The sequence below is a fragment of the Convolutriloba macropyga genome, chromosome 8 (assembly GCF_964194025.1).
Source record: "Convolutriloba macropyga chromosome 8, txConMacr16.3, whole genome shotgun sequence".
Taxonomy (NCBI): Eukaryota; Metazoa; Xenacoelomorpha; order Acoela; family Convolutidae; genus Convolutriloba; species Convolutriloba macropyga.
In genome coordinates, this window is record NC_134475.1 from 18,983,825 (window position 1) to 19,011,649 (window position 27,825).

Below are 27,825 nucleotides of genomic sequence, written 5' to 3' on the forward strand. Positions count from 1 at the left end.
ATACACTATAAACCTCCGAATTAGTATAAAATTCATATGATTTTTCAGAAACCTTCAAAACACTACCAAAACCAGCCTAAAATTAAACCAAAAAAATGAAAAAAAAACTGCTTTAACATGCCGCACGTGAACAAAAAATTTTGCTCGCTAACAGAATTGTTTTTCACACCTCAATTTCTCGCTCTCTAGAAAACAGCGATATGAACAAAAAACCACTCTTTTCGCTCAACTCTTCATTTTGTTCAGCAACAAAATCACTCCAAAATTTTTCACGTGTTCCGTTTCCCGCTTCAAAATTCACTCCAATGGAAGTGATTTAAAAAAGAGCTTCTCCAGTACTCCTCTTCGAGTCGTGAAAAGACAGCACCCCAATACAATTCAAATTCTTTGAATTGTAAAAAGGGAGAGCGCCTAAATAATAGCCATTTTAGAGGCTGACGGCGGCTATTAATTATTAATATATGCACAAAACAAATTCTCATTGCTTCTGAAAAAAAACAATTCTCCGCTTGTCTAGGCGATGAAAATTGATATGTTCAGAAGCCAAAAATTTGGGCCAATCATTCCAATAAAAAACCCTGCAACTTTTGCTAAAAATCGTGAAGAAAATGTTCTTATCGTTTCTTCGAGTGATTGCCAGAACTAGCGATCGCTTATCAATGTCAACAAAAATCCCGAATTTCTGAATAATTTCCTTTCGTTTTCAACATTAAGCGGTCCATTCTCGAATCATCCAAATATTTTTTTATCACTGATCATGTTGGAACTTTCTGTGCCAGACACAGCTGTGCGCGAGCCGTATTCTCTTCATTTCTTAATTATAGCTTCAACCTATCATCAGCTTGCAATTTTCTAGCTTTATGCTTCATACAAACTGATCTTCTTATGGAAGAATGTCGAAAAGTGTTCCCCGACAGCCTTTTTCTGTTACCTTAATTCTCAATCCTTGATTTCAAAAATGTTTAAATGATCTCTTGATGTGTGATATGATTTAAGTTTATTATGGAAGGCTGGAACAAAATTCTAGTGACCGTTATCGTAAAGCGTGATAATGTCTTTCAAGTAAACAAATTGGTCAAATTCAAATTAGACTCAAAAAGTTTGAGAAATGCAATTTTGACGCAGGTTGAAACATAGTGACATGTACATTCCACTTGCTTCTAAAAATTAAAGATTTTGCCTTAACATGCAACTGGACTATTAGTCTAATTCATCTACAATTGACAGCATTAAATTGGCAAAATTTAAAAAAAAACGGTAATATTGGGGAACACATTTTACATATGACCTGTGAACGCACTAAAATGGTGATGCTCATCACTTATCACTTGTTTCGTGGTTGTAATCGGTAAAAAAACAGTTGTAAGATACAGAATTTGTTAAATTAGTGCAAATTTAAAAATTATAAATCTGAATATTGAATAAACTTTACACCACTTCGAAGATAGACGGTAGCACCTGAAAGTCGTGAATAAACTTGATCAATTAAGATACAAAATATGAGATAACAACGATTCCTTTCTTCAAAAAGGAATTTTACGTTTATAATAGACGATAAATAAATCAGGATATAGATTTGGTTCACCTAATCTTTTACATTTTTGTTCCAGTTACTGTGGAGGCAAAAACTTAATGCCTTTCTAAGTAGCACTCATTCATATAATTCAATTCAACAAATTATCAAATATAACCAAAAAAAACGTCCACGAATTGCTCTCAATCAATGTTGAGCGAATTCTAAAGTCATTCAGGAAAATTTAGTAGAAAAGAAGTAAGTTGGCACGGTAAATGATCAAAAAATCTAAAGCCTAACAGGACCCAAATAATAGCAGCAACTTTTGAATGAGAGCAATTGATAAGGGTATCTACTATACCATCCACCACTCTATTGTGACCTGATAATCAATATCAGATCTCTTAACATGGTCAAGGGCACATAACACCCTACAACTTGTACGGAAAAAATATTTAGTCATCTCAGAAAAGTTCAACAATGACAATCAAATGACAATGACAGCATTTCATTCCATACCAACGTAAATGTCAGATGGAACCAACACAATAGCCACTCGACTTGGCAAATAAATCTGAACAGATCCAGAACGCCCGTCAATACCCTTCGGGTACACTTGGAAAACTTTGTTCATATCAACACGATCGAACCCATCGTATCTTCCACAATCAGAACACAAACCAAGTTTGAATTCGAAGCCTCCTTCACGCTCAACTGGGATCCAGTAATCTGCGTAACTCTGATTGGGGTGGAAATTGAACGCAAATACACAACCAGCCCTTTCGAACACAATCACTTTGTCCATTTCATGTTTCCTGTTGATGTAGGCCTGGGTTGCCGATACCCATTTGAATTGGTTCTCTAGCAGGTTCATGTCTTTGTCGAAGAATGCCAAGTTTCGATAACGAAGTAGCTCGTCTTCAATTAAGTTGAATTGCCGCCTAAAAATAAAAAAAATGTTTACAATATATCCAAGTGGTATAGGAAGAATCTCAAACAATTGATATCCCAAACCGCAATTTCCGATAGACCATCTTTTAAAAAAGACCGACGACTACAATAACTGCTTCGAACATAGCGCGAGAGGAATGATAAAGACTACGGCAATTAACAGTCCTCAAAAACATAACCGACTACCGACGGTCGAAAAGCTACCGAACAAAAATGGGTCAGCGTTGGCTGTAGGAAACTTAAGCATCGCTAGACTAGCCTCGTGGCGAGGATAAAAGTGCGAAAGGGATCAGAAATCGTCCCTCTAACCATGAATATCTGCCTCCTCAAGCGTTCCTCTGCTGCTCAGCTTGACCGTACATTTAGAGCCATAAAGCTTCAGAGCGGCTCAGAGACTTAGTGCCATAGGGTTCCACAAAATTTTCCCGTTTCCTTCCACGAAATGTAAAAACACTCAAGCGAAAAAAGAACAATCTAAACGAGAATGTTCAGTCAAAAAGTTTTGCATGTAAAAAACAGACACCTTTACAAAAATTGCCTCGAACATTGTTCGCGAGCAATTAAATGCGTTTTCTGACTATTCGCAATGATTGCTTAGTTTGATCTAAAGACTCCCTATGTTATCAAAAAGCTACATACAGCAAAAATTCTGCGCTTCCAGCTTAAACTGAGCCCCGTGTCGTAAATTTCTATTGGGCGTGAAAACATGCGTAAAATCGTGAAAAAAATTGTGACTATATTCTCATTTTCTCTTAAATTTCTCCAAGGCGAAACGCTACGCAACGTCGGATTTTCACAAAAAATATAAAGAAGAACTTGATACATAAACCGACTAACACCAGATGAATTGTTCTCGAACGAGAGACGGGAAAATTTAATTGAGAGGGGGTAGCTTAGAAATGTTTTATGGGTGCAGAAAAAACCTCAAAGGGCTCGAACCCGTAACCTCTAGGTTGGCACCCTGACACCTTAATCACACAGCTGCAATGACTTTAATTGCCTTGCTTTCGCAATCGCTTTTACCAACAAATTTTATTACAAAACGAGAGCAAATTACATCACTCAAAAATGAAACGAACTAAAGTGTGAAAGAGTCACCCGAGAAGTCGGTCAAGCAAAAAATTTGCAGAGAGACACGTTTACAATTATTGCTTCATACTTCGTTCGAGAGCAATTAAAAAGCATGCATACAAACTTAACCTAAAAATACGGTTCCAGGTCACAAATTCAAGAGTAAGACTCCGAAAAATTGGAAGCATTTAGTTAATGAAACATCTCCATGAAAAACCAACTAGGACGCATCAGAGTCGCTCAAAAAAATCTCTCTTGCAGTGATATAATTAAATGAAGTGCAGACAAATTCTCAAAAACAGGGGAGTTTTCAAAAATAATGCCAAAAAATCAGTTTCAATGCAATAAAGCAAGTAACTTTGATCAAAACGCGTTAAGAAGATGCTTAAGAACAGCTCGCCCCTTGTTGACAGGATGTTGGTTTTGCTGAAGAGACATAATTCCACATCTCTCAATGTTCGAGTTCTTTGAAGTAATATAACGATATTTCTTGAGAAAAAAATCTCACCCCCAGAGTTCTGAACATACATACCCCCCAGAGTACCGGATAATCGCCGCCATTGATCCCCATAACCACGATTGGGATAAAACTAACAAAAAAATTTATGGACGTACAAAAAAATTTTTGAAGTGCAAACTAATTTGATTTCATTCCGTTGTATGACCCATTCCAGATTCTTAATGAAAGATTACAAGAGTTAGTATCACTATTAATAAGCATTAGAAATGGTAACTGAGACTCATAAGAACAAAATTTAAGTAGCGGGCAGCTAAAATTGGGCTTTCCTGGTTTATCCCATTTCTAAATCTGATTTCTTTTTTGACTCTGTTCACTAGATTGCTGTTTAAAAGTACTTTGAACAGGAGCGAAGAATGAAACTAGCCTAGAGAAGACAAAAAGATTTCATTCAAAATGTTCACAAAGCGGCAAAATGAGCAAAAAGCGAAAAAATTCATAAGACGAAGTAAAAACATTTTTTACATTTAAACAGCAATATCAAACGAAAATAGGCTAAAACCCATAGCCCCACATGGGTTCAAAAAACACAAAAATCTAGAAACAATTAGAACAAATTTCGTGTTTCAAGGTCTAGATTTTTTGAGAAACAACTATAAACTTAGCACCTTATGAAAACATCGACTGCGTATCCATAGACTTAGTACATAAAACAACAACCTAGCAGGAATCAATGGCAGACAAAGCAGATACGTCAAATTTTAAGAAAACAGGAAGAAATTAGAAACATTTTGAAAAACAAAGGACTCAAGTTAAGAACTCATAGAAATTTCTTTCAGCAGTCCTAATGGCTGATGAAGGCACAATGGAACTACAAATGGCAAGATACAAATTCAATAAAATATTCGAAAACAAAGGGTATCTCACTCGATTATTTAAATAGCAAATAAGGAAGCAAATCAGAAGTATCAAATCATGCCGCACTACCAGACCAATGACAACTGTAATTTCTTATCAATTAAGCGCGAACACAAGAAAAACCACAAAAAAATGCAAGACTCAAAAATCAACCTGAAATCAAAATTTTTAAAAAGGTGTTTGAATAAAAAAAGACACAACTCAGGCAACTAGTTAGGTACACTTTTTCCTCATTAATACCCAAAAGAAACCTGTCATAAATGAACTTAAATAATCAGACCACAAAAATACAATCAATTTTCGTGAGAACTAAAGAACTGGCGTATACTTTTTGAACTAACGAAGTCACGCCGCGCGCTGATTAAATAATTATATCTTCATAAGCAACCGAAGAGACCTGCCATTATTGAGAATGTGATAAGACACCAATAATTCAAATACAAGCAAAACTTAAAACTTCACTAACCATTTTTGAAAACTAACAGCGTATAATTCATAGGAAGTAAAAGCCATGACTTGAAAATAATAACTTCATTTACTTAAGCATCTGATGAGACCTATCATTAATGAAAATAAGACAAGAAAGTTGAAATAAAAACACGTAAAACTTAAAAAATCGACAATGATTATTGAAAACAACTAGTATCAAAGTCATAGAAATCTATAGATTTTTATTGAAAAAAATAAATCGATCAACTTATTCTCTATTAGGAACTGTCCCTAATGCGATTAAACGGTACGACAAAAAAAAGTTAAACAAATACAAGAAAAACTCAACAATTCAATAAAAACTTTTGAGAACAATTAGTGTCAAACAACTAGCTTTAGATTCATAACATTAACTAGGTTCATTTCTGTCTGACTTGCAACCAACAAGACCTCTCATTAACGATAAGTGAGAGGAAATCACTAATATTTAAAAAAAGGACAAAATTCAAATATTCACTAATATTTCATGACTACAAATAGGTCAGAGTCACAAAAAGCTATAACTTACTATTGGTGAATTTAAGCAATGAGAACACATACGCATCATTTTAATAGCACTAAAAAGAAGAACTAAAAACAGAAGTCAGATTGACACACCTCTGAAAAACTAAAACTCTATTAAGCGGAATTTTCTCACTCCACTTTAAATGTAGTTCGAAAAAAATCGCGCCTCTGACCTACTCAAATTTCCACTCACTTTACTACTTCATCGCGATTAAAATCATTACTTTAATTTGACTTCTCAAACGTGACAAAGCCGAGAAAAAGTGTTACCAGATCTTTAAAACACCAATACAATCCAAATACTTTGGATTGTAAAAAGGGGCAATATAATAGCCTGCTGAGAAAATGAGGTCAGCTATCAACAAACGACCACTGATTTTGTAGTGCAAAGCAACCGGATTGAAAGAATTTGAATGCAATGTCTCCAAACCTGCCAAGCTTCAATTTGGAATTTTGAAAATTTACAAAAAAATTTTTTCAAGACCGTATTTCTCAACCTAATGAAAGAGAGTGGTAGGTACTGGAGTGTCTAGCACATACTCAGGTTCTGAATAGAATTCCATGTTTTGAAGACTAATATCATGAAGCAATTAAAAAAGTGTCTGAGACTAGAGGAAACTGTCAAGTGTGTGCGTGTGTGTTTGTGTGCGTGTGTCTGTGGGGTTCAAACTCTAATAATCACCCTTCACACTATGAATTTATTTCCCCATAATTTTTGGAGAATTGCATACTTAGAGGCCATTAAATCGTAGGGCTTTAGGAGAAATAAAATCCACTCTGGGCTTTACCTATTTATCCCGTTTTTGAGGACAAAAAGTCAAATAGTCAGACGAATAACGATCAAAACATGTATCGAAAAAGACCACAGGCCAATGATAATTGCTTCAAACTTGGTTCGAGATCAATTAGTAAGAGTGATATATTCTCAGTTGGCCTTGATCCCTCCAACTATTTAAGTAAAACGAATTATTTAAACATAACCGGAAAATAAGCCCAATTATTAACTCTACAAAACTAAGCGCCCATAAAGACAAATCTTCTGCCTGAGTCCTTGTAATTGTCAGCTGCATTCATTTTATTCTGCTCATTAATTCTTTTTCTGCTCATTCTTACTCTGCTCAGCGAATAAATCAAATCCTAAAACCATGCAAACTGTTTTCATTTTAGTACACAACCCTCATACTTTCATAAGACGCAAAAACAAACATAACCAACTAACGTCAGAAGAATTGCTTTCAAACGACTAATGGGATATCGAATCTATTCAAGCCTGCTTCAGTCAGGGGGTGGGAGAGCAATTAAATTCATTAAAAGGGTCAAATGAGGTCATTAGATGTTATAATATACCACTAATACAATTTGAAATTGAAAATTACATCAATTTCGGCGCACACATTATTTGAATTTTAGTAGTGAACTGTCGCCACTTGAGTTTAGCTGAGGACACTTGTGAATGAGGGAAAAATTCAGATCACACAAAACGGAAGTCACTCGAAAAGTCAAAACGGCCAAGCGAAAATTTTGCATAAAAAAGACCAACAGGTTTACAATAGTTGCTTCAAGCTTCCTTCGAGAGCAATCAAACAGACCATTTTTTAGAGTTAAATGTCACCAAAAAATTATTCATGCAGAACAACAATCCAATGAAGGTTCAACAAATGACGTGCCAAGAATGTAGATTAATTGATTAGTGGCACGAATGAATAAAAGGAGCTCCGTTTGTAGGAAGCGTGAACAAAACACGTAAATAAATTCAGAATATATGAAGAAAACCATGAGAAGGCCAACAACAGCTAGCTCAGTTATCGCAGCTATTAAAAACTCAGCACGGCGTAAATTTCATTGAGAGCCTTATAAATAGCCCCTGGGGTACCACTGTGATAATCGACCTGCTTTTCCCGGATTGCATCCCACTGCGCATGAGAGGCATGACCCTGGCCATCAGTAAGCTGAGGCTTTTTCACACTCCCGATTTCTAAATATATGTATATATCTCTGGTGCACTGGAATTTATAAAAAATTACGGTCAGTAAAATCTGTATTAATTGTAATGGCTAACGATTATTCCTTATGACGGATTGCATAAATTTCGATTGTGTTCGTACGTTGGCTTACTTTTATGTCAGCGTGATTTGAAATAATCGCGTTGCCAAATGTTTCAGGTTTTTATCTCCTACCTACAAAAAAATTACTATTTAAGAAAATATCACCCACTAACGTCCGGCAAATTGCTCTGATAAGACTGCCGAGCGGTTAGCTTTGTCAGTAGCTAGACACTGCTTAGAGAAGCTAGCCTTAGCTAAATTAAGGGAGGGGTGGAGAGAGAGAGCATGGGGGGGGGGGGGGTGAAGGGCGTAGGGTGGCTCCTGAGCACGGGTGGGGGATAGCGTGCGGGGTTACGGTTGGAATGAGGTGGAATTGGGAAGTAACGGGGGCGGGGATTAAATGAGGGGGATCAAATGGGAGGAGGTCAAGCTCTAAGAACGGCCCTTCACACTCGAAGACGAAAAACCAAATGGTCAGATGAAAAAAACGATCAGACGAGAAGTTCTTAGCACAAAAAATTGCATTAAAAAAGTCCAGCAGGACTAAAATAATTGGAACCAACTTCGTTTGAGATCAATTAAACAGTTTATATAAATATCTCCAAAGAAGTTTTAAAAAGACAAAGAAGTCCCCAATATGTGCAACAAACTATTCAGTTTTTACGAAACCTCTTAAAACATAAGCGAAGTGCTGAACTCGTACAAAGCTTCATTTTCGACATTTTTGTGAAGCATGACAAACGCATAATAATCCGGCTTTAATTGCGTACAGTGGTTGGATGCGAGAATTGCAAACGAATTTCTCAATCTACATTTAGTTGAGGCATCAGACCACTTCGACAAACTTCTATGTTTGCTCAGCCCTGATATTGAAGTTGACCTTCGTCGAATTCGGTGCTTGTAAACGGATTTGAGTAATTGAGATGTTTGCATTTATTCTGACGGCAAGAACACAGCACTCGCTGCAGTAACTTATAAGTTCATATAAATGACAATCCCGTCTATCGTACCTTAAACTACCCACCAGAAAAAAAGACAGATGCTAAATTGTTTGAATATTATTTAAAACCTTTGAACATATAGAATTGATTTTGTGAATGCAAATAACGCAAAGGGAAAGCAATAAGACTTAAAACTAAGTTGGACCTGTGAATACATAACATAATTAAGGAGTAAGCTGGATCAAAAAAACTATCTTTTTAGCGTTTTAAAAGGCATTCGTAAACGACTTAAAATAATAGCCGGCAGATTGCCGGAAAATAGCCGCGATAGACGCTTGTGGCCTACCATGAATTGAAACACCTGAAGAAATAAGATTGACAGATCGACCACCAGCTTTTAAATAGACCACTAGACTGTTTGGGTTAGATGCGGACTACTGTCATTTCTATGAGACACATTTGCTCTACAAGGAAAAAACCCTACTGGAGCTTTTTCAAAATAAATATTTGATATTAAAACTCAAGACTCTATTACTCAGGAATTAGGGCATATAGGTTTGGCACTACTTAGAGGCACACTATTGACCACTAATTAGTAAATGTTCATAAAATTTAAAGTTCCATAAGTGAGTTCAGAAGTCATTTTTTTACTGAGATAAGCCACGTAATTGACCTAAAAGCAGAAAAGACATCACGAACACAAATTTTAACTGCAAAGCAGTAGAAGTCACTGAAGTCATTGAAAAAATCAATTCCAAGAAGTCAGGGTAAGACAAAACAATAATCTGTTAGAAGTAAAAAACATAGCAGGACAAGTCCTGACGTACAATTCAACGAATTTTTATTGACTAAACAAAAAAATAGACCTAGAACGGACTATGAGTGAATTGCGAAAACCATTTCTAGATAAACAGAAAAAAATTAAAACAAAATCAATGTCAAAATGCCGCATGCGAACAAAATAACCACTAGCGAGAAATGGAAATTTTTTTCAAAGAAAAAACTAGGCCTGAAATGAACTATCGATGGATAGGGAAAACGCATTAGAAAAAAACTCGATCCAAAAAACCAAAAAAAAACAGTAAAAATCAGAGTGAAATTGCCGCATGTGAACAAAAAAAACCACTAGCGAGAAAGCGAATTTTTGTTCAAATACCGTTTTCTCATTCTACTTTAAATTAAAAACGAAAAAATTTCAAGCCGAAAAAACAACTCGCTTTTTCGCTCCACTACCTGTTTCGGCGTGACCAAAGTCACTACACCAATTTGACTCTAAAAGTCAAGAAAATGTGTGAACAGATATTAAAAAAAAACAGCCGGAAGAATTCCAGAAACGACTCGAAAGAAAAAACTCCCCATACTTATGCCTGAACAACTAGAACAACTATTGTGAGCCCCGAGCCTCCAAAATGTCATAAAAATGTAAGCAAGAATAGAATTGGCATTCAAAAACAAACTAACAAAAAAAATAAGAAAAATTTAAAGAGTTTTTTAATAGTACAAGGAAACATAAAGCCGAATAAAATTCCTCTCAATTAGAGTAATGCAAAGCTCGCAAAACAATGGGCAAGTCACAAAAGGCTAAGAAACTTGTCTAAGATAAAAAGAAAAAGAAAAACTAAGAAAAAAAAGGAAAATGGTTTAAAATTTCTCAATTTTTCTGTCAATTTTCCTTAGAAAAAAATGATTAATACCAAGAAAAATCGGTATGTGAATACTCCTTAATTAACCAGCTTCTATTCAAACCCCACTTAAAGCATTAAAAAACAGGCAAAAATCATTAAAACTCGTCTAAAAATCAGCAAAGCTGATCAAAAACCTCCAAAGAGGCATCAAGCTCAAACTAACTGGTTGAAACCTTCAATTCCTATCAAAACAAGCCTAAAACTATTACAATACCATAATCAAACCTCAAAGCCATCAAAATTGTTTCACACATCAATCTCTCGCTCTCTCAAAAACAGCGGTACAACAAAAACAACTCTTTTCGATCCGCTCTTCTTTTTTGTTCAGCACCAACATCACTCCAAATTTTTCACGCGTTTCGTTTCACGCTTCAAAAAGCACTCCAATAAAATTGTTCAAAAAAGTACTTCTCCAATACAATTCAAATTCTTTGAATTAAAACAAATTCTTTGAATTGTAAACATAGCCGGCAGATTGCCGGAAAATAGCCGCGATAGACGCTTGGGGCCTTCAATGAACTGAAACAACTAAAGAGATTAGATAGACAGATCGACCACCAGTCCTTTAATAGACCACTAGCACTAGACTTTTTGAGTTAGCTTTGGACTGCCATTTTTATTAGACACATAAGCTCTAAGGAGAAAGCCCTAATAGGGCTTTTCAAAATTAGGATCTTTTCCGTTTGTGCCCCCTCAGCTTAGTGGGCGCATATTATTTGCACCCCTCAGATGCACGTGCAATAAATCTTACATAATGACTAACTATGTAATGGCACGCGCTCTGTAACTGGAGGCGCATAAAGTACTGGGGGTACAAAAGGAGAAGATCCCAAAATTAATATTCGAAATCAAAAACTCAAGACTCTAATAATCAAGAATTAGGGCATATATGTTTGACACTACTTAGATGCACACTATTGACCTTTAACAAGTAAATGTTCATAAAACTTAAATTTCCATAATTGAGTTCAGAAGTCATCTTTTTGAGTGAGGCAAGTCATTGAAGAATTCAATTTCAAGAAGTCAGGGTAAGATGAAACAAAAATCTGTTAGACGAACTAAAAAACATAGCAGGACAAGTCCTGACGTACAATTCAAAGAATTTTCATTGACTAAACAGAAAAATAGACCTAGAACGGACTATGAATGGATTGGGAAAACCATTTAGAAAAAAAACCGATCCAAAAAATCGAAAAAACATTCGAAAAATCAAAGTGAAATTGCCGCATGTGAACAAAAAACCACTAGCGAGAAAGCGAATTTTTGTTCAACCACCGTTTTTTCTCTACTTTAAATTAAGAGCGAAGAAATTTCACGCCTTAAAACCACTCACTTTTTCTCTCCACTTCCTGTTTCGGCGTGACCAAAATCACTACTCTTTGACTTCAAAAATCATGAAAATGTGTGAACAGGTCTTAAAAAAACAGCGCCCCAATACAATTCAAATTCTTTGAATTGTAAAAAAAAATTAGGAGCGCTATAATAGCCGCCTGTAATTGAGGACGCGGCTATTAAAAATTTAGGAGCACTATAATAGCCGCCTGGAATTGAGGACGCGGCTTTTAATAAAAAAAGACAGCGCCCAATACAATTCAAATTCTTTGAATTGTAAAAAAATTAGGAGCACTTTAATAGCCGCCTGGAATTGCTGACGCGGCTATCTATTAGAATATTTTGCTATTATCCAATTTGTTTTGTTTTGCTCCTACCTAGCAATCTAGTTTTGAAAAATATCTGCCCTCACCTTGCGTAGTGATAACTGAATCCGTTTCCCTCCCTAGGGAAGTCGAGCCATTCAGGATGTCCGAACTCATTCCCGATGAAGTTCAGGTATCCCTCTCCACCCAGTGCGTGTGAGATGAGCCTGATCATCTTGTGCAGGGCCATACCCCTGTCCAGGATGAGGTTGCGAGGAGACATAGTAGACATCGAAGTGTACATCTCCTTGTCCATAAGCCAAAATGATAGTGTTTTGTCACCAACTAAAAATTACTTGAGCTCTATTTTATTTACTTATCTGCAACGTTATTTGAGCTAATATTATGCCAATGAACTGTCATCTAGTGGTTGTAAAATGTTCACTACTTGATAAGTTCCTTTCGGCACAAAGTATACGAAAGCATTAATTTGAAATAGTATTAACTTTGCTACAGGAATAAGCAAAGGAGATTTCTCCCTTAAGAAACTCAGAGTGTACATTATACAAGGCCTGTCTCAGTTTTCGTGTTACTTGAATAAACCTTATAAGCACGGGCGAAGTAGGCATTGTAAACGTAACCGACTAACGTCGGACAACTTGCTCTCAAAGGACCGGCTAGCGGTTGGCTTCATCAATAGCCAGCTGGGGCTTACGGATGCCAGCACTAAGGGGGGTTGACCGGTGTGTGTGTGTGTGTGTGTGCGTGTGCGTGGGGGGTTGTAATTGCGGGGGGGGGGGGGGGCACTTTCACCTTTTATTGTCTCCTCAAAACAATTTTGGTGAATTGCATTCTCAGAGTATAGAAAGGCTTAGGGATCTAAGAGAACTTCCCTGTCAGAGAATGCCCCCTCCCTGTTCATCCCATTTTTAAGGACGAAAAGTCAAATGGGTCAGAGGAAAACTCGTTGAAGCGAAAAATCGAATTAAAAATATAGTCGTGCAATATAATTACCAACCAAACTTAGCTAAAAGAAGAAATATCAGAGGAAAGAAAACGAAAAAAATTATTAGCCTAATGAATCTAGACATGGTTTTAAAAAATGACACAGCTTTTAGTTCAGGTGTCTGGATAGATTGGTTTATTCTAACTCTTTTCATTTCGGTATTTGAAATTAAACGTATTCGTGAAACATTCTCTAACAGTTGAAAAATATAGAGCTAATTCAGAAACCAAACGTGAAAATTGTGACTTAAGTAAAACAAAAAACGAGAACGAAACGTAAAACGAGTTTTAAAAAAGTATAGCGGAGCAATAATAATTTAATAAGTATAAAAAAAATAAACAAAAAACCATTTACATGAATATCTGTAAAATTGATTTTGTTCAAAACGACAAACAAAATTTCGTCTATATCTTCAAAATTTAAAACAACTTATATCGGTACGTGAACTAATGGCACATATCTGAGTTTGAGTTTCATTGTAAAAACAATTTAAAACAACCGATTAACGTAGAAAGAACTGCTCTTGAACAACTAACCTATATCAGCCTGCTTCAGTTGAGGAAGGGGACTAAAATCCCTGTGGGGGGCTTCAAAAGACGTCAATACAGGTTATTATATATCACTAAAGACACTTAATAAAATAGACACTAACAGAACTGAAAAAACATAGCAGGATAAGTCCTGAAATACAATCCAAAGAATTGACTGAAACACTTAGAAGTACTATACCTGACCAGCAGATCAATTGAACGATGCAAGTCGAAACACAATCAATGATCTCAAAAAGTTGAGAAACTAAAGCAATCAAACAAATCAAAAAAATATACTCATTGCTAAAACGCTAGATTTTACCACAAAGGCAAAATTTGATCCCTTTAAATATATCTATTTTCAAAAAATGATCAGAACCAAATTTTGTCTCTGGAACCGGTCCGGTATTATATCTCTAAGACCTGAAAAAATTCATTGCCCATTAAGATCGATGAACTCGAAAATGAAAGAAAAATTCAAAAATGAAATCAATTGCAAATTTTGATGAAATGTTTCTGAAAAACGTGATATTAATATCTTCAGAACCATTTGTGTTTCTCCAGAGGCCATACAGTAACCCAATTCAAGGCCTTAAAAAATTCACCAGCTCAAAGATCGATAAACAAGTTACAAGACAACAATTTTAAAAAATTTCAAATTTAATCAAAAATAGAACATTGTTCGATTAAAATGTTGAAAACCATTCCATTGTTATTGTAAACTATGCAGTGCCCTATTCTTAATTCTTAAAGGAGATTCCCTGGACCCTGAGTCTGGAAATAACAAAAAATTTTAAAAACTTGAAAAAATGTGTATAATTCTGCGTGTTTGTGTTTGTAGTACTAAAACATTAACATTTATACTAAAACATTTATACTAAAACATGAGCACTAACATTTATCTCATAAAATGGTCATAACAATTAAAATCTGTTCTCGCAAAACACCTTCGTCGGCTTTTAAAAACTTCAACCTAAGACTAATCAAACAAAAAGTCAAAAAATAAATAAAAAAATGAAAAATTGCATCATTTTGAGCTCAAAAATTCCTAAAATAGACCTTTTAACCTTTAGGGTTATACCAGCAGGTGCACCACTCTAAGCACTATCAAGACCTACTTGGGGCCTCTAATTAAACTTAATTCCCGCAGGGCTTTACCTGTTTATCCCATTTTGAAAGATCAAAGTCATTGACAAATGTGCGAAAACATCTTATCAAAACACAGCGCACCAATACAATCTAAATTGTTTGGATTGTAAAAACTACAACAATTTCCGATCACTTTTAAGTCGACTTTTAGTAGTGAACTGCCGACACTTTAGTTCAGCTGCTTAAAACGTGAATGAGGGAATTTTAAATCACGCAAAACGAAACGCAAAAGTCACACGAGAAGCCAAATCGTTCGAACTAAAATTTTGAATAAAAGTCATAGCCAGTAGAATAAGGGAAACCACTCGAAGAGTCGTGCAATATATTTACTAACCCAACCTTGAATTAAAATAATCTAACCAAAATACCAAACAAAAAATTACGAAAAAATTAAAGGCCTAATGAAATTGTAGAGATGGCTTTAAAAAATGACACAGCTTTTAGTTTAGGAGTCTGGGTAGGCTTGGGGGAGGTAGGTTAGGTGGCACGAGAGGGATTAAGTGGGTAGGGGGTTAGCTGGGGGAGGTAGGTAGGTGTGGGGGCAGGTAAGTAGGTGGGGGAGGGGGTTGATAGGTTCTACGGGGGGGGGGGGGGGGGGTACGTGGGCGTAGAAGCGGTAGGTGGGCGGTGTCTGTAGTTTGAAGAGAGAAGAGACTGTTATGGTAAGAAAACTTCGCACCATGAACTTTTCACCTGAAGTAATACCAGCAGTTGTTAATTTCTATGCTACTGTTAAAGTCCAATGTTCGAAAACGGAACTCAATATTCGAAAACAAAAGTCAAAAGTTCAAGTCATGAACAACTTGCGTAAACTAAAAAAAACCTGTAGAATTTCAATACTCTTCTTCGAGTCGTAAAAAGACCACAGTACTGATAAAATTGCTACAAACTTTGTTTGAGAGCAATTAATATTATGCTGAACGTCAGAAGTAAGTTAGCACCCCCTAGTTTCTCGATAAATTCAATTATTGACGCAATATTACTCATCTTAATCAATTTTTGAAAACAATTTTTATATCATCGATCCCCTAGGCTGGTGCTTTTGTCTAATTATGAAATTCTGATCATACGCAACGGTAATTTGACGTTGTACGCAAATGCAAGCTTAATCATGGTTGAACAAACGTGAAAACATCACATTTTGAGACAACTTTCTTTTAACAATGAAACTTGGAATAAGTTCGTCAGCTTTACATTGGTGCATTTGGTGAGTTGCCGTTACTCAATATCTGCATTTTATAACTAGGCAAGAGCGGTAGCCTAGGGGGTAGAAATTGTTTTTGAAATTTGATAAGATTGAGTATTGAGTAATGTTGCATCCAAAATTGAACTTTTACTTCGTAAAACTAGGAGGCGCTAATTTAGTTTTGACGTTTAGTATACATGCTCCGACTAAAAGCAAGGTAATGAAAGGACTAGACGATGAAACTCCTTCTTAGTAGATGGGAGAGTAGAAACAGGAGTAGGATACCTAGTGCCTGGTCATGTGACTCTGCATATCCAATGCACTTCTCCTTGTGTCTTCTGTTTGTGAGCACGTGGCATATGTTCCCCATGTCCCACTCGTCATCCTTCTTCTCCTTCAGCAGTTTAATCCACATGTCCGGGATAGCCATCGCCAGACGGTAGTCGAATCCCAAACCACCCTCCTCCACTTCCCTGGATTACAACAGGTATCATGCCAAATGAAATCCCCCACACCCTCCCCACTTTTCATACGCTTCCATATCCATACCTTTCTGATTACTGTTAGAGGTATAGAAAAACTGCTGGAATAACTGGTAGCTATAATTCTAGCAGTGATGCAGCGTTTTCAGATTTGAAATTCATATTAATTAAGGTTCCAATACTTCTCGCTCTGCTAGCTAATTGAGCGATTCCTACCATCATATTTTTCGGAAGTAATTAGCTCTACCATTACCTGCATAGAGCTGGCATTCCTGACACATCCTCTGCTATCATGATTGCATCAGGCTTCAGATACTTCTTCACCAGGTGACTGGCTAGCATCATATACACAAGTGCATCTGTGTCCACTTGCATTCCAAAATACTCTCCGTAATCCCCACTGAACCCTGCAAAACGTATACTTAGTTAACACACACTGATTTGCTACGGATCGCATCACTTGGATTATATTTGTAAATATTTGTAAACGTTTCTGAAGCCTTGGTAACATAAAAGGCTTTAGCCCTTCCCCCACACCCTTCACTCTTGACTCTTTAGCCATTCAATTGTTTGCATTTCTTCAATATTTTTAGAAGCTTTCACTTGGACAACTTTATCTTATTAAACATTTCTCCAAGCCTTTTTTCAACATACTGTTTTAAACTAATAACGATCGATTAGTTTAAATCTTTTCAAACTTTTCTTTTGAACGTACCTGTTCCAATTCCATGATGATGATAGAGCATTGAAGTGACTCCGTCAAATCGGAACCCATCGAACTTGTACACCTCCATCCACATGGCAAGATTAGATAGCAAGAACCTACAGTAAATGACCCTCTTTTCATATACGTTTTAGAATTACAGCAAATTATTGAATTAAATTCTCCTCGTAACTAAAAGATCTACGCATTGCCCTTTGAATTGTTGATCAGCAACACAAATTAACACAATCGACAAATGTCGCTCGAATTGCTCTCGAAAGACTGACGTCGCTCTACTCTATTGTAATCTGCTTGAGCAGAGGTAGGGGCAGTAGCGGGGCAATAAGTTTACTAAGTGATAATCATTTACAATAGGTTTACGAATGATGCTAATATAGCTTATAGATCACTAGTAAGATTTAGAGTAACAAATCAAACCAATTTTTGTTTTAACCTTTTATTTCAATACTAGTGGTAAACTCGCCAATTGAGTTCACCTCCTTAAATTCTGAATGACAGAGCAATTTAGATAAGTCACTCAAAAAGTCAAATCGGCCAGACAGACACAAAACAATAATTGCTTCAAACTTCGTTCGAGATGAATCAATCACAACTCTTACTGCAATTAATCACAACTCTTACCTCCGGGTTTCCCAATGTTTGTAGTCAAACAGACGGCTGTCCCACAGATTATGATTGCCTCTGGGACCTGAGTGGAAAAAGCAGCTGTCCGTTCCATCGAACATGTTCAACCCGTCTAAAGTATTTTTGGCAGCGTGACTGTGGACAACGTCCAGAAGGACAACCAATTTGAGACTATGTGCTGTGTCTATGAGTTCCTTCAGCTCCTCGGGAGTACCGTACCGGCTACTGGCAGCAAAAAAGGCAGTGACCTGCAAACCAACAAACTCATTTCCCCTCTACTTGCATAAAAAATAAAAAGCAATAAAATACAAAGTTTTATTCTTAACGCAGAAAAGATACCATAAAACACAAGCAATCGTCAGTTATTACACTTATGTGCGCGAATCCGGCGTTGCATAATGCACTACGAGCATTTAAGTAAAGGATCCATCTCAACACTTTTCCATGGGAAAGAGGAACATAGCTGGAAGATAGTCAGAATAGCTGCGATAGCTTGGTAGTCTGTAGTCTCGAAAAGCTAACAAAAAAGAAACTGCGAACAAGAATTTTTGCCATAACCTTGTCGAATACGCAAGCGTTATTTCTACAAGCCTTCAAATAACCTTCGATTACAGCGTTCAAATCTAAATGAAGGTCACCTGCTTTTAGAAATAACTTAGAAATAAATTAAGTGTAAATTTAATTTTCTGACAATCTTCCAGCTATGTTTATTTTTCGAAAGGATGAACCAGGGTTGAGATATTAATTTACCTATATTTGATGATATCTCCTCAATTGAAAGCTTATTTTTGACATCGTGGTAAAATCACATTTCCGCCAGTTGTCATGTGCGTACAAAAAAATATTCATTTGCACGAACAAGAGTTACCCTAATGAGAGCTAAAATCGATCAAATGTCATTCAAACCAAAACCGGATCTTAATAAAAACGTCTACATCGCGTGATCTTCAACAACATATACCACCTTTGTAAAAAAGAAACCAAATGAGAAACAAAGTAAAAAAGGACAACAGGCAATGAATTTGATAAAACTATATATAGTTCCTATTTTTATGTTCTAAAGGTAAAAAAGACTTCTGCTAATAACTGGGACTCTAAAATAGATTCTGTCTGATCTCACCATGAAGGCAATGTGAACTGTTAATATTCAGATTAATATTAAAGAAACCAAATAGATTAACGAGTGGGTTCAAAATGAGCCTTTTTTTAAAAAGATAAGAAACGATAAAACTTAAAGCAACAAGGCGGCTCGTTAATGTGCGATCGCACTCACATGATGTTCCGACCCGAGCTCATCTACATTTTTGAGTTAATTGTCAACCAAAAGAAGAAATAACAAAAATAGATGTTTGAGATTAAAACAATCGTTACACAACCTATCTACTAATTGAATTACATAATACCATACCTTATTACAGCGCCAATGAGATCTGACCTTAAAGAGACCACGAGACAAAAAACAACAAAAAAATAGCAAAAACAAAAACTTCACGGCAAAAACTGAATATCTAAATTTAAAAGCACATAGTAACAACGTCAAAATGCAGTCAGATAGAACCTTAAATACTCAAAATTAATTTGTCCTATCTATACAGTGGACAGAAAAATTTCTTAATGAGACTATGTTACTATCAATGAGGCGAAATTCAGAAATCAACCAACATTTTTTAAATAAAAATTTCAAAAGTCTTAAAAATCTTTAGCTTTTAACAAAATAATCCATGATAATTTGATAAAAAGTAATACAAAACCAAAAGGCCTTGTCTTTGGGTAGTTTAGGCCTTAGAAACAAACTAAAGAAAAACCTACAAAAATTGGAATCGACTCGCGAAAACAAACTATTGCTACCATTAAAATCTTTAGCTATTATCTGAATTTTATAAATTTTCAATTCTTATTTCTACTAATTCAGCTGCAGGAACTATACTGAGAGATTAGATAAGTTTATTTGGGCCACATTTGTAAACCATTGGGATCTGTTACTACGCGATTGTTCTGTAGGAAGAGAAAAAGAAGCGCAAAAAATGACCACTCAAAAAACGTTCTAAAGAACGCATATTTTCCAACAAACGAAGCATCGGTTACAAATAAAATCAGTAGATATGTTAATTTTTGGAATACAAGAAATTGGATGTGACCTCTCATTGATGAAAATAAATTAAAATTTGAGGAAAAGAACAACAAAAACTGAAAAGTTTGAAAATTGTTTGAAATTGTATGTCATAAACTTTAAGACTAAAGGCTATAAACTGACTAATTGATCCGGTAAAATCATTAGTTCAATCATCAATTAAAAGCCTAAGAGACTTGTCAGCAATTTACGGCTACCTGAAGAACAAAAACAGGCAAAAACAGCAACTTCAAGAAAAAAATTGAGAAGGCAATAAAAAATAAACTTTTCTATGTTCAATTATTTTTTAACAGTGATAAAATCCCTTTTTTTATCAATATAGTTTCAAAAAATCAAATATGAACAAATACATTAGAACCAAGAAACTTCTGAGAAAACTCGTAGTCAACGCCATTAATTTCATTAGCTTTCAACGGAATCCACTAATTACGCTAAATTATGCCTCCATGGGACAACAATTTTATTGGCTATTCATATTTGGTCAAAGGACCTTACAACAAAATTTTGAAGTTGAAAACAACAACAAAGACAGGCAACAACCATAAATTGAGTAGAAAAGTGCCAGAAGAAAGTGTCGAAGCAATTTAAATAATGAGTTCTCTGAAAACTCTATATATGATTCATTGAACGTCTTCGCTAAACCAATGGGAACTATCATTATTAGGATAATGTGATAAGATTTCAATAGGATCCAAAACTAAAAAATACTCGAAAATTAAAAAAATTGAAAACTAGTGGCCTTGAAGTTTAAAACTAATAGGTAGAAGATAAAACCGCTAACCAGATTATTTTTGGCTACATTAGAAATAAAAAGGGATCTTGTAAGTACTAAGACTAACAGTCCACGAAAAAATTTAGGATCGTTTGATGTTTAAAAAATTTTTAGAAAAAATGTTTTTAAAGTCTTAACAGCCATTAAACTCAAAAGCTTTTAACGGAGGTCAATAACTACGCTCAGAAAAAACACGATGGCAGGAGAAAAAAGTTTGTCATGCATTGATAATCAATAAGAGATCGCAATAAGTCTAAGACTGAAAACAACAACAAAAACATGCGAAAACCAAAACTCTGTAGAAAAGTGCGAGAAAATTTCGAAGCCATTTAAACCATCAGCTTTTCTCGAAAAACTTTATCTGTGATCCACTGAATGTCTTTTCCAAGCCAATGGGATTCGAAGATTTTTTGGATAAAGTGTATAATATTTGGATAACGTGATAAGAGTTCAAAAGTAACCAATAATACGAAAATATCCAAAATTTTTTAAAAAAAACTTTGAATTCTTGGGTTATTGAAGTCATATAATCAATAGTTAGAAGATAAAATCACCAACAAAATTTGTTTTAGTTTCAGTAGAAAGCAAATGGGTTCTGTCAATACTGAGACTGACTAACAGTTCACGAAAATTTTGAAGATTGGTTAATGTTCAAAATTTTCAAAAAATTATTTTTTAACTTCTTAAGAGCCATTAAATTCATTAACTAACAACGAAAGTCAATAACTACGCTCAAAAATGCTTCAATGGGAGTATGCGGATGTTTGTCGTGCATAGTTGATCAATAAAACATAAGTCTTATGACTATGAAAAAAAAACAAAATGAGGCAAAAAGCAAAAAATCAGTAGAGAAGTGCGAGAAAAAATCGAAGCCATTTGAAACCATGACCTCTTCTCTGAACAGTTTATCTGTGATCCACTGAACGTCTTCTTGAAGCCATTAGGAGCTGTCAATAGGATAATGTGATAAGGTTTCAAAAGTAACCAATAATACTGAAATATCCAAAAAAAGTTTTTAAACCTTTTTGAAACCTTGTGTCATTGAAGTCATTTTACTAAAAGTTTGAAGATAAAACCGCCAGCTAAACCAAATGCGTCTACTGTAGTACGCAATAGGGTGCTGTCATCACAGAGACTGACTTACAGTTCACGATATAAGTTCATGATTGATTAATGTTCGAAAAAATTTTCGAAATTTTTTTTAAAGTCTTAACAGCCGTTATCTGTCCACTCAAAGCACTAGATATGTTCACTTAATCTCATAACGGAAGATATTGCAATGTTAGTCACTTCGATTTGAAAAGTGACTTGTCTCTAGGTGACTTAAAAAAGCAAAAAAAATGGAAGAGTTTTTTAAAAAAAAGCTCTCAAATAGATTTCGAATTTTCTTAAAAAATTGAAGCTCCCTATGACACCAGAACTAGTCTTTTTATCGCCTTTAGTCTATTAACACAAAATCGGTTCATTTTTGGGACGAAATTCAAGTTTGAAATACTATTTTTACAGAAAATTTCTTAATTTGAAAAATCACACTAAAAGAGAACAAAAATCCCGTTGTTCAAACAAAACATCAATCCTCGATAACTCCTTGAAAAAAAACGAAAATCAAAAAATCTTATTTTTTGATTTTGAATTCTACAATCGACCAGCTTTTTAATGATACCACTCACATTTCTGCGATGAATATATCGATCGGCCAAAATTGACTGAACAAAAAAACCCATTTGAGTATATAGTTCCTCCCCCCACAAGTGGGATCGGAACAATTAAAATAAGCTACAAACTGAATGCAGAGAACGGCTTCAATTTCATTTAATCAGTTTTTTTAACAAGTAGTGTAAGATCCTTAAAACCATCAAATAAGGATTGAAACGATTAAAATAATTCATTATACTTCATCGGAGAGCCAACGACACTCCAAAAAGACTAAATGACAAGGAACAACAACTACGGACAAAAATTGAAACATATCAAGCCGATTGCCGAAAATTCAAATACCAAGCATAAAATATGGGCTTTTTGGGTTTATCTCGTTTCTATTTTGATTTGCTTTTGCGATTTCAACGTAGTTCAATTTATATTGCTTTGTTGCGCAATCACTTTTTAAAAGCAGGTTGAACAGAATGAATCTATCCTAAAGACACGATTTCACGCAAAACTTTAAACAAAAATAATTTACTTCTGCGTTATCGCAGCGGAGCAGCATTAGGCTTTTAAGTCTGCAGCGTATTAACAGTAGCCTGTTCTCAGCTGTCCTTTTTCTATTATTCCCTACATCTCAGACTGTTCATTTTTGTGAGCATGCATGCTCTTTTTTTGGTGACTATGGTAACTTTTTTGTGTCCGAGACGTTCACGTGGTACCATTATTGGAGTCAACATTGGTCAGGCTATAGTCAACCTGAAGCTATGGTTAAGTAAGAGCTCATCGTTACACAGACAGCTTCACGGAGGCAGGGGCTCGAACTATCGACCAATGGTGTGTCAATTACACACCCTACCTTTCGGCTATCACGCCACTGACCCAAATAAAGCAAAACAAATTTTTGGCTTGCGAAGTAAAAAAAACGCAATAATAGCTGGCTGAGAAGATGAAGTCGGCTCCTCAAATCACTGATTATTTTTTAATACCAGTATTGTCAAATTTAAACACATTAGATATGATCAAGAGCCATCGCATCAACTAAATTATGCCTTGTTGAAGAACCCATGAAAACTTTCACTCAAAGTGACAGGACCGCGGAAAAGATCAACCCCCCCCCCCCCCCCCCCCCCGCCCAAATAAAACTACTAATATTTTAGTGTCAAATTCATTAAAAAGATTTCAAAACTCAGCTATTACATTGCTTTAATTATGCCTCATTGCAGAGCCGAAGAGACCATTGATTAATGAAACCAGAAGACTAGAGAAGGATTTGCAAATTGGAGACAAGGAAGAAATCCGGAAATCTTTATGAAAGCACAGTTTCTAAAAGAAGAACACAACTTTGCAAAAGAGTGCTTGTACAGCTGTACAAAATCTGTTCTCTCATTGCACTTTGAAAGAAGCTTCAAAACATTTCACACCTTAAACCTACTTTCTTTGTTCGCCAACTAGTATTCCAGTTTGACTCCTCGAATGTCTTTTCGGAAAAAGGCGGAGAACAGCAGGAATTTTTCCAGAAAAGACTCCAGAAAAAATATTCAGAAATCAGCTCGACAATTTGTTGGGAATACTCTTTCACTGAACACTCCAACTTAAAAACTCCAATAGAGGCCGCTATAGAAGAAAACTATCTTTTGTTGACCAGATTAAGCTTTGAAATACATTAAAATATTAAAGAAATGCAAAAAGTATTTAAAAAAATAGTGGAACATTTTCATTCAAAAATTCATTAAAATTTTAAAAGTTTTCACCGAAGAAATATGGAAATCAGTCTCATGTCAACACTGATTTACTAAACAAGTCTGCTGTCTTGAATTTCATACTAAAGGAAAAAAAAACACAAAGTTAAACTTGTCAGGAAACTATAGGAAAAGACCTTAAAATTACGATGCTAGAAGTTGCCGCGAACTGAACAAGAAAGATAAAATATCATTAAACGACTAAAAGTTATAAGTTGCCGTGGACTGATAACAGTACGATTTTAAAAAATACCACTAAACGATAACAAAATGTTTAATCAGAAGTAATTCTCCGAAAACTGTCAAAATCAATTGAATCGAGTTTTTTTGCAATTTTGTTATGCTCAAATTGCCAAAACCAAAAAAATACCATAAAAGAAAATAGTCGACGAGAAAACCCTTAAAAAGAAACGCTCCGGCTATTAATCCAACTTGAACACCAACTCAGAGAACCAAATTTCCTCCGTAAAATCATAAGAAAGCGACAAAATCAGCAATTACTCCTCTTTAATTCGTATTAGAACATACCGCGACCCAATAAAACTGACAATCTTTGAACTTGAAAAACTAAGAGAAGGCCCAAAAATAGCTCCAATCAGCTATTGACTATAATTCATATAGCTTAGTAATCAAATCAACCAAACAACAGATAAACGTCGGTCGGAAAGTAGTAGTACAAAAATTGCATTAAACGAAGACCCACCGGCAAAATATAATTGCCTAAACCTTCGTTTGAGAGCAAACAATACCCACAGCGTATTAGTCGATGATGAGCTGCTCAAATGTACAGCGCAAATTTTACATTTCTCTTATCGAACAACTTATCGAAATTTTTAGAGAGCAATTAATATTCACCTATGCAAATTTGCCTATTTATTTTCAGCTATATGTGGTTGTCCATATTATTTCTGACTTAACGTATTACTATTATTTTTATTATTCTAAAAAAGAACTATTTATAAACTCAACAGTACAGAGGAACCGAAAAAAGTATTTTGAGTTCTCTTTAAACTCAATTTCAGATGTGATCGATTTCAACTGGAAAGGCAATTTATTCCATTCATTTGGTACTGCAAAACATACAGTTCATCTGCCTTAAGTAGATCCGAATTTCCGTGTGGCAAACTTGTACACAGTGCGTTCATGTACCATCGCAGTTGCGATGGGACAGTTCGGACAGATAACTCGGAGGATGGTGAATGCCACAATAAACAATCTGATAAATTTTATACTATCCCCGTTTTCTTATTGGAAGCCAGTAAAGTGTTCTCAGAAAGTTGGCTGTCGGTGAATGTGATGACAAGTAGTTTATTAATCGTACAAACGAATTCAAAGTCAGCTGTAGGTTCGCAAACCATCAGTTTGGAAGTCCCTAATACAGAGAGTTACAGAAGTCCACTCTCGACAACACTACAGAACGAGTTTACTCAACTGAAAGGACGTGATCAAGCTAATTACGGGCCGACATAACTTCTTGCATGTAATAATAATAATTAAAGAGACCGAACTGGTCTACGGACAAACTTAAGCCTAGTATCAAACTGAAAACCAAGCAATTTAACATTTTCAGATAACTTTGCTTTTTGAGGTAGATCTAAATTACAGGTTGTACTTTTGACACGTTTGGTGACAATAAAAACCTGTCTTTCATGAAGACATTTTTGTTCCAAAAAAGATTCCATTAATGACCAGAATGATCTTAATCCTTAATACAATTGTAGTCAATTCGTCCTCTGCCATTGTTCACGAGGGACAGCTGAACCGTTTCTAATATTTGTTTTTTGCTTATGGTCAAGTTTTGAACGAGACGCCCACTATGTTTACTTACTTCTGTATTTGACCATAGACACTAAACGTAACCATAGCGCCGACCCATTCATTCTTTGCATTAGACAAATACTTCAGCATAAGTTATATTCTCCTTCATATTACGCAGATATTTTCTCGTTTATCAAAACACTCACGTGCACATTTTAAATGCCGAAAGTCTGCAGTGCCGTAAGTTAAAATGCCAGAAGTTGCTTCTTAGCCAGAAGTTGACTTCCGTTGACTTTCGTCATTTTAAAACGTGCGCGTTTCGTGTTTTAAGCATGGTTAAGTGACTCTGCAGAAGTCACTTCGAAATTCTGACATAATATCTCGAACCGCTTCGCGGTTCTCGATAAACGCCAGAAGTTCTCAGTGAATTCAAGCAGAGTCATTTAACCATTACTTCATTAAAAGGCTTGTATGTATTTACGTTGATATTGAAATTCACGTTTTCTTATTCACGTTCACCTCTAACGGATGCCGATTACTTGTAACTGAAAACTACTAATATGTGAGATATGTAAGTTACCTGATATCCGAAGCACCCATAATATGCATGCTCCATGATAGCCATCAACTGGATGCAGTTGTAGCCCATGTCAGCGATATGGGGAAGCACCTTTGCAGTGAAATGTTTGTAAGATGACACTTTCGGTTCCGGGGACGCAATTCCAACATGCGCCTCGTAAATTTTCAGATTTTCAGGAACGGGAGGTGACTTATGTTTAAATTGATAAACATCTGTCGGATTCCAAATAACGTGGTCGTAGGTGAAAGAGCCGTCTGGTTGAAGAGCGTATGAAGTCCATGGAGAAATACGGTCCAGCAATTGTCCATCCTGAAAACAATTGGGACAAATGAACACAGTTAAGAAAATATTCTCAACAATTTTCAGCTGAGCATATGTTGCCACTCACCTTAGACGCGACACTCAACCGCACTCTGTCTAAATGCTTTAAACGAGGTGTCCCGTCATTTTGGGGTGGTAGATCAAGAACCCACTTTCCATGTTCCAATTGTTTAAAGGAGGTATTAACTCGATTCCAATCATTGAATTGCCCACGCAGAAACAACCCTTCAGCTCCAGGTGCATACTCTAACCACCTCATAGAGCCATCGGGCAAAAACTGTGGTCCAAATTTTTGATAACCTCGGCTGGAAAAAACTTAGTCAATTACTCAGCATCAAATAGGTCTACCGAAAAAACTTGGCTGTATACTATTTTTGGTACATTCAAGCGGTTTTTGACAAATTTTGCGTTTTAATAGCTGGAGGAGTTAATGGTATATGTAAAGGTTTTTTGAAGGGGGACGAAAAAGTATAGGTCCGCAGAAGAGAATTGACAAATCATAGTACAAACCTGAATTTTAGAATACTTCCTTCACCAGCCTCGATCGCATCTAAAGACTTTTTGAACTGTGTGTAACGGTATCTGAAGTCTCTTTCAAAGTTGTTTAAATACGGATCGTCATTTAATAAATTTTTCAATTTGGGCGGAGGAATAGCATAATCTGGTTTCCATGTGTCGTGGTTTCCATTCTCAGCATCCGCTGCTCCATTCAAAGTCATTTTATATACCTACAAATAGTTTTAACTATAAAGAAAAAAGTTCAAATAGAATGCAAGTCACATTTATATATTTACAATGCGGAATGCAACTTTAGATTTTTCCGTTTGTGTCCCCCCCAGTAAAATCTTCAGGGTTTAACAACCATTCAGTTGTCCAAGTTTGTTAGTTTCTGATTGCTGTTGCAGTGTCCTCATTTCCATATGATGAACTAGGTAAATTTGTTTTCCTGTAGGGATTGCAGAAATAAT

At 35.6% G+C, this 27,825-nt stretch overlaps 2 protein-coding genes across 2 annotated transcripts in view; both read right to left on the reverse strand.

Annotated features, from left to right (window-relative positions):
* Positions 1–13,542, reverse strand: part of LOC142344547 (uracil phosphoribosyltransferase homolog) — a 36,923-nt gene extending 23,381 nt beyond the window's left edge. The window contains exon 1 of the mRNA XM_075396309.1: positions 13,532–13,542. The gene's annotated coding sequence lies outside the window, so the exon portion shown is untranslated. The remainder of the gene's footprint in view (positions 1–13,531) is intronic.
* On the reverse strand, positions 1,361–27,583 carry LOC142344546 (1,4-alpha-glucan-branching enzyme-like). The gene is made up of 9 exons (XM_075396308.1): positions 27,368–27,583; positions 26,925–27,162; positions 26,537–26,845; positions 17,910–18,160; positions 17,280–17,386; positions 16,818–16,971; positions 16,368–16,555; positions 12,319–12,556; positions 1,361–2,454 (listed from the first exon to the last, which is right to left on the reverse strand). The coding sequence occupies exons 1-9, from the start codon at positions 27,574–27,576 to the stop codon at positions 2,022–2,024; spliced, it is 2,127 nt and encodes a 708-aa protein (XP_075252423.1). The 5' UTR covers positions 27,577–27,583; the 3' UTR covers positions 1,361–2,021.
* Between the last annotated feature and the right edge of the window lie 242 nt (positions 27,584–27,825).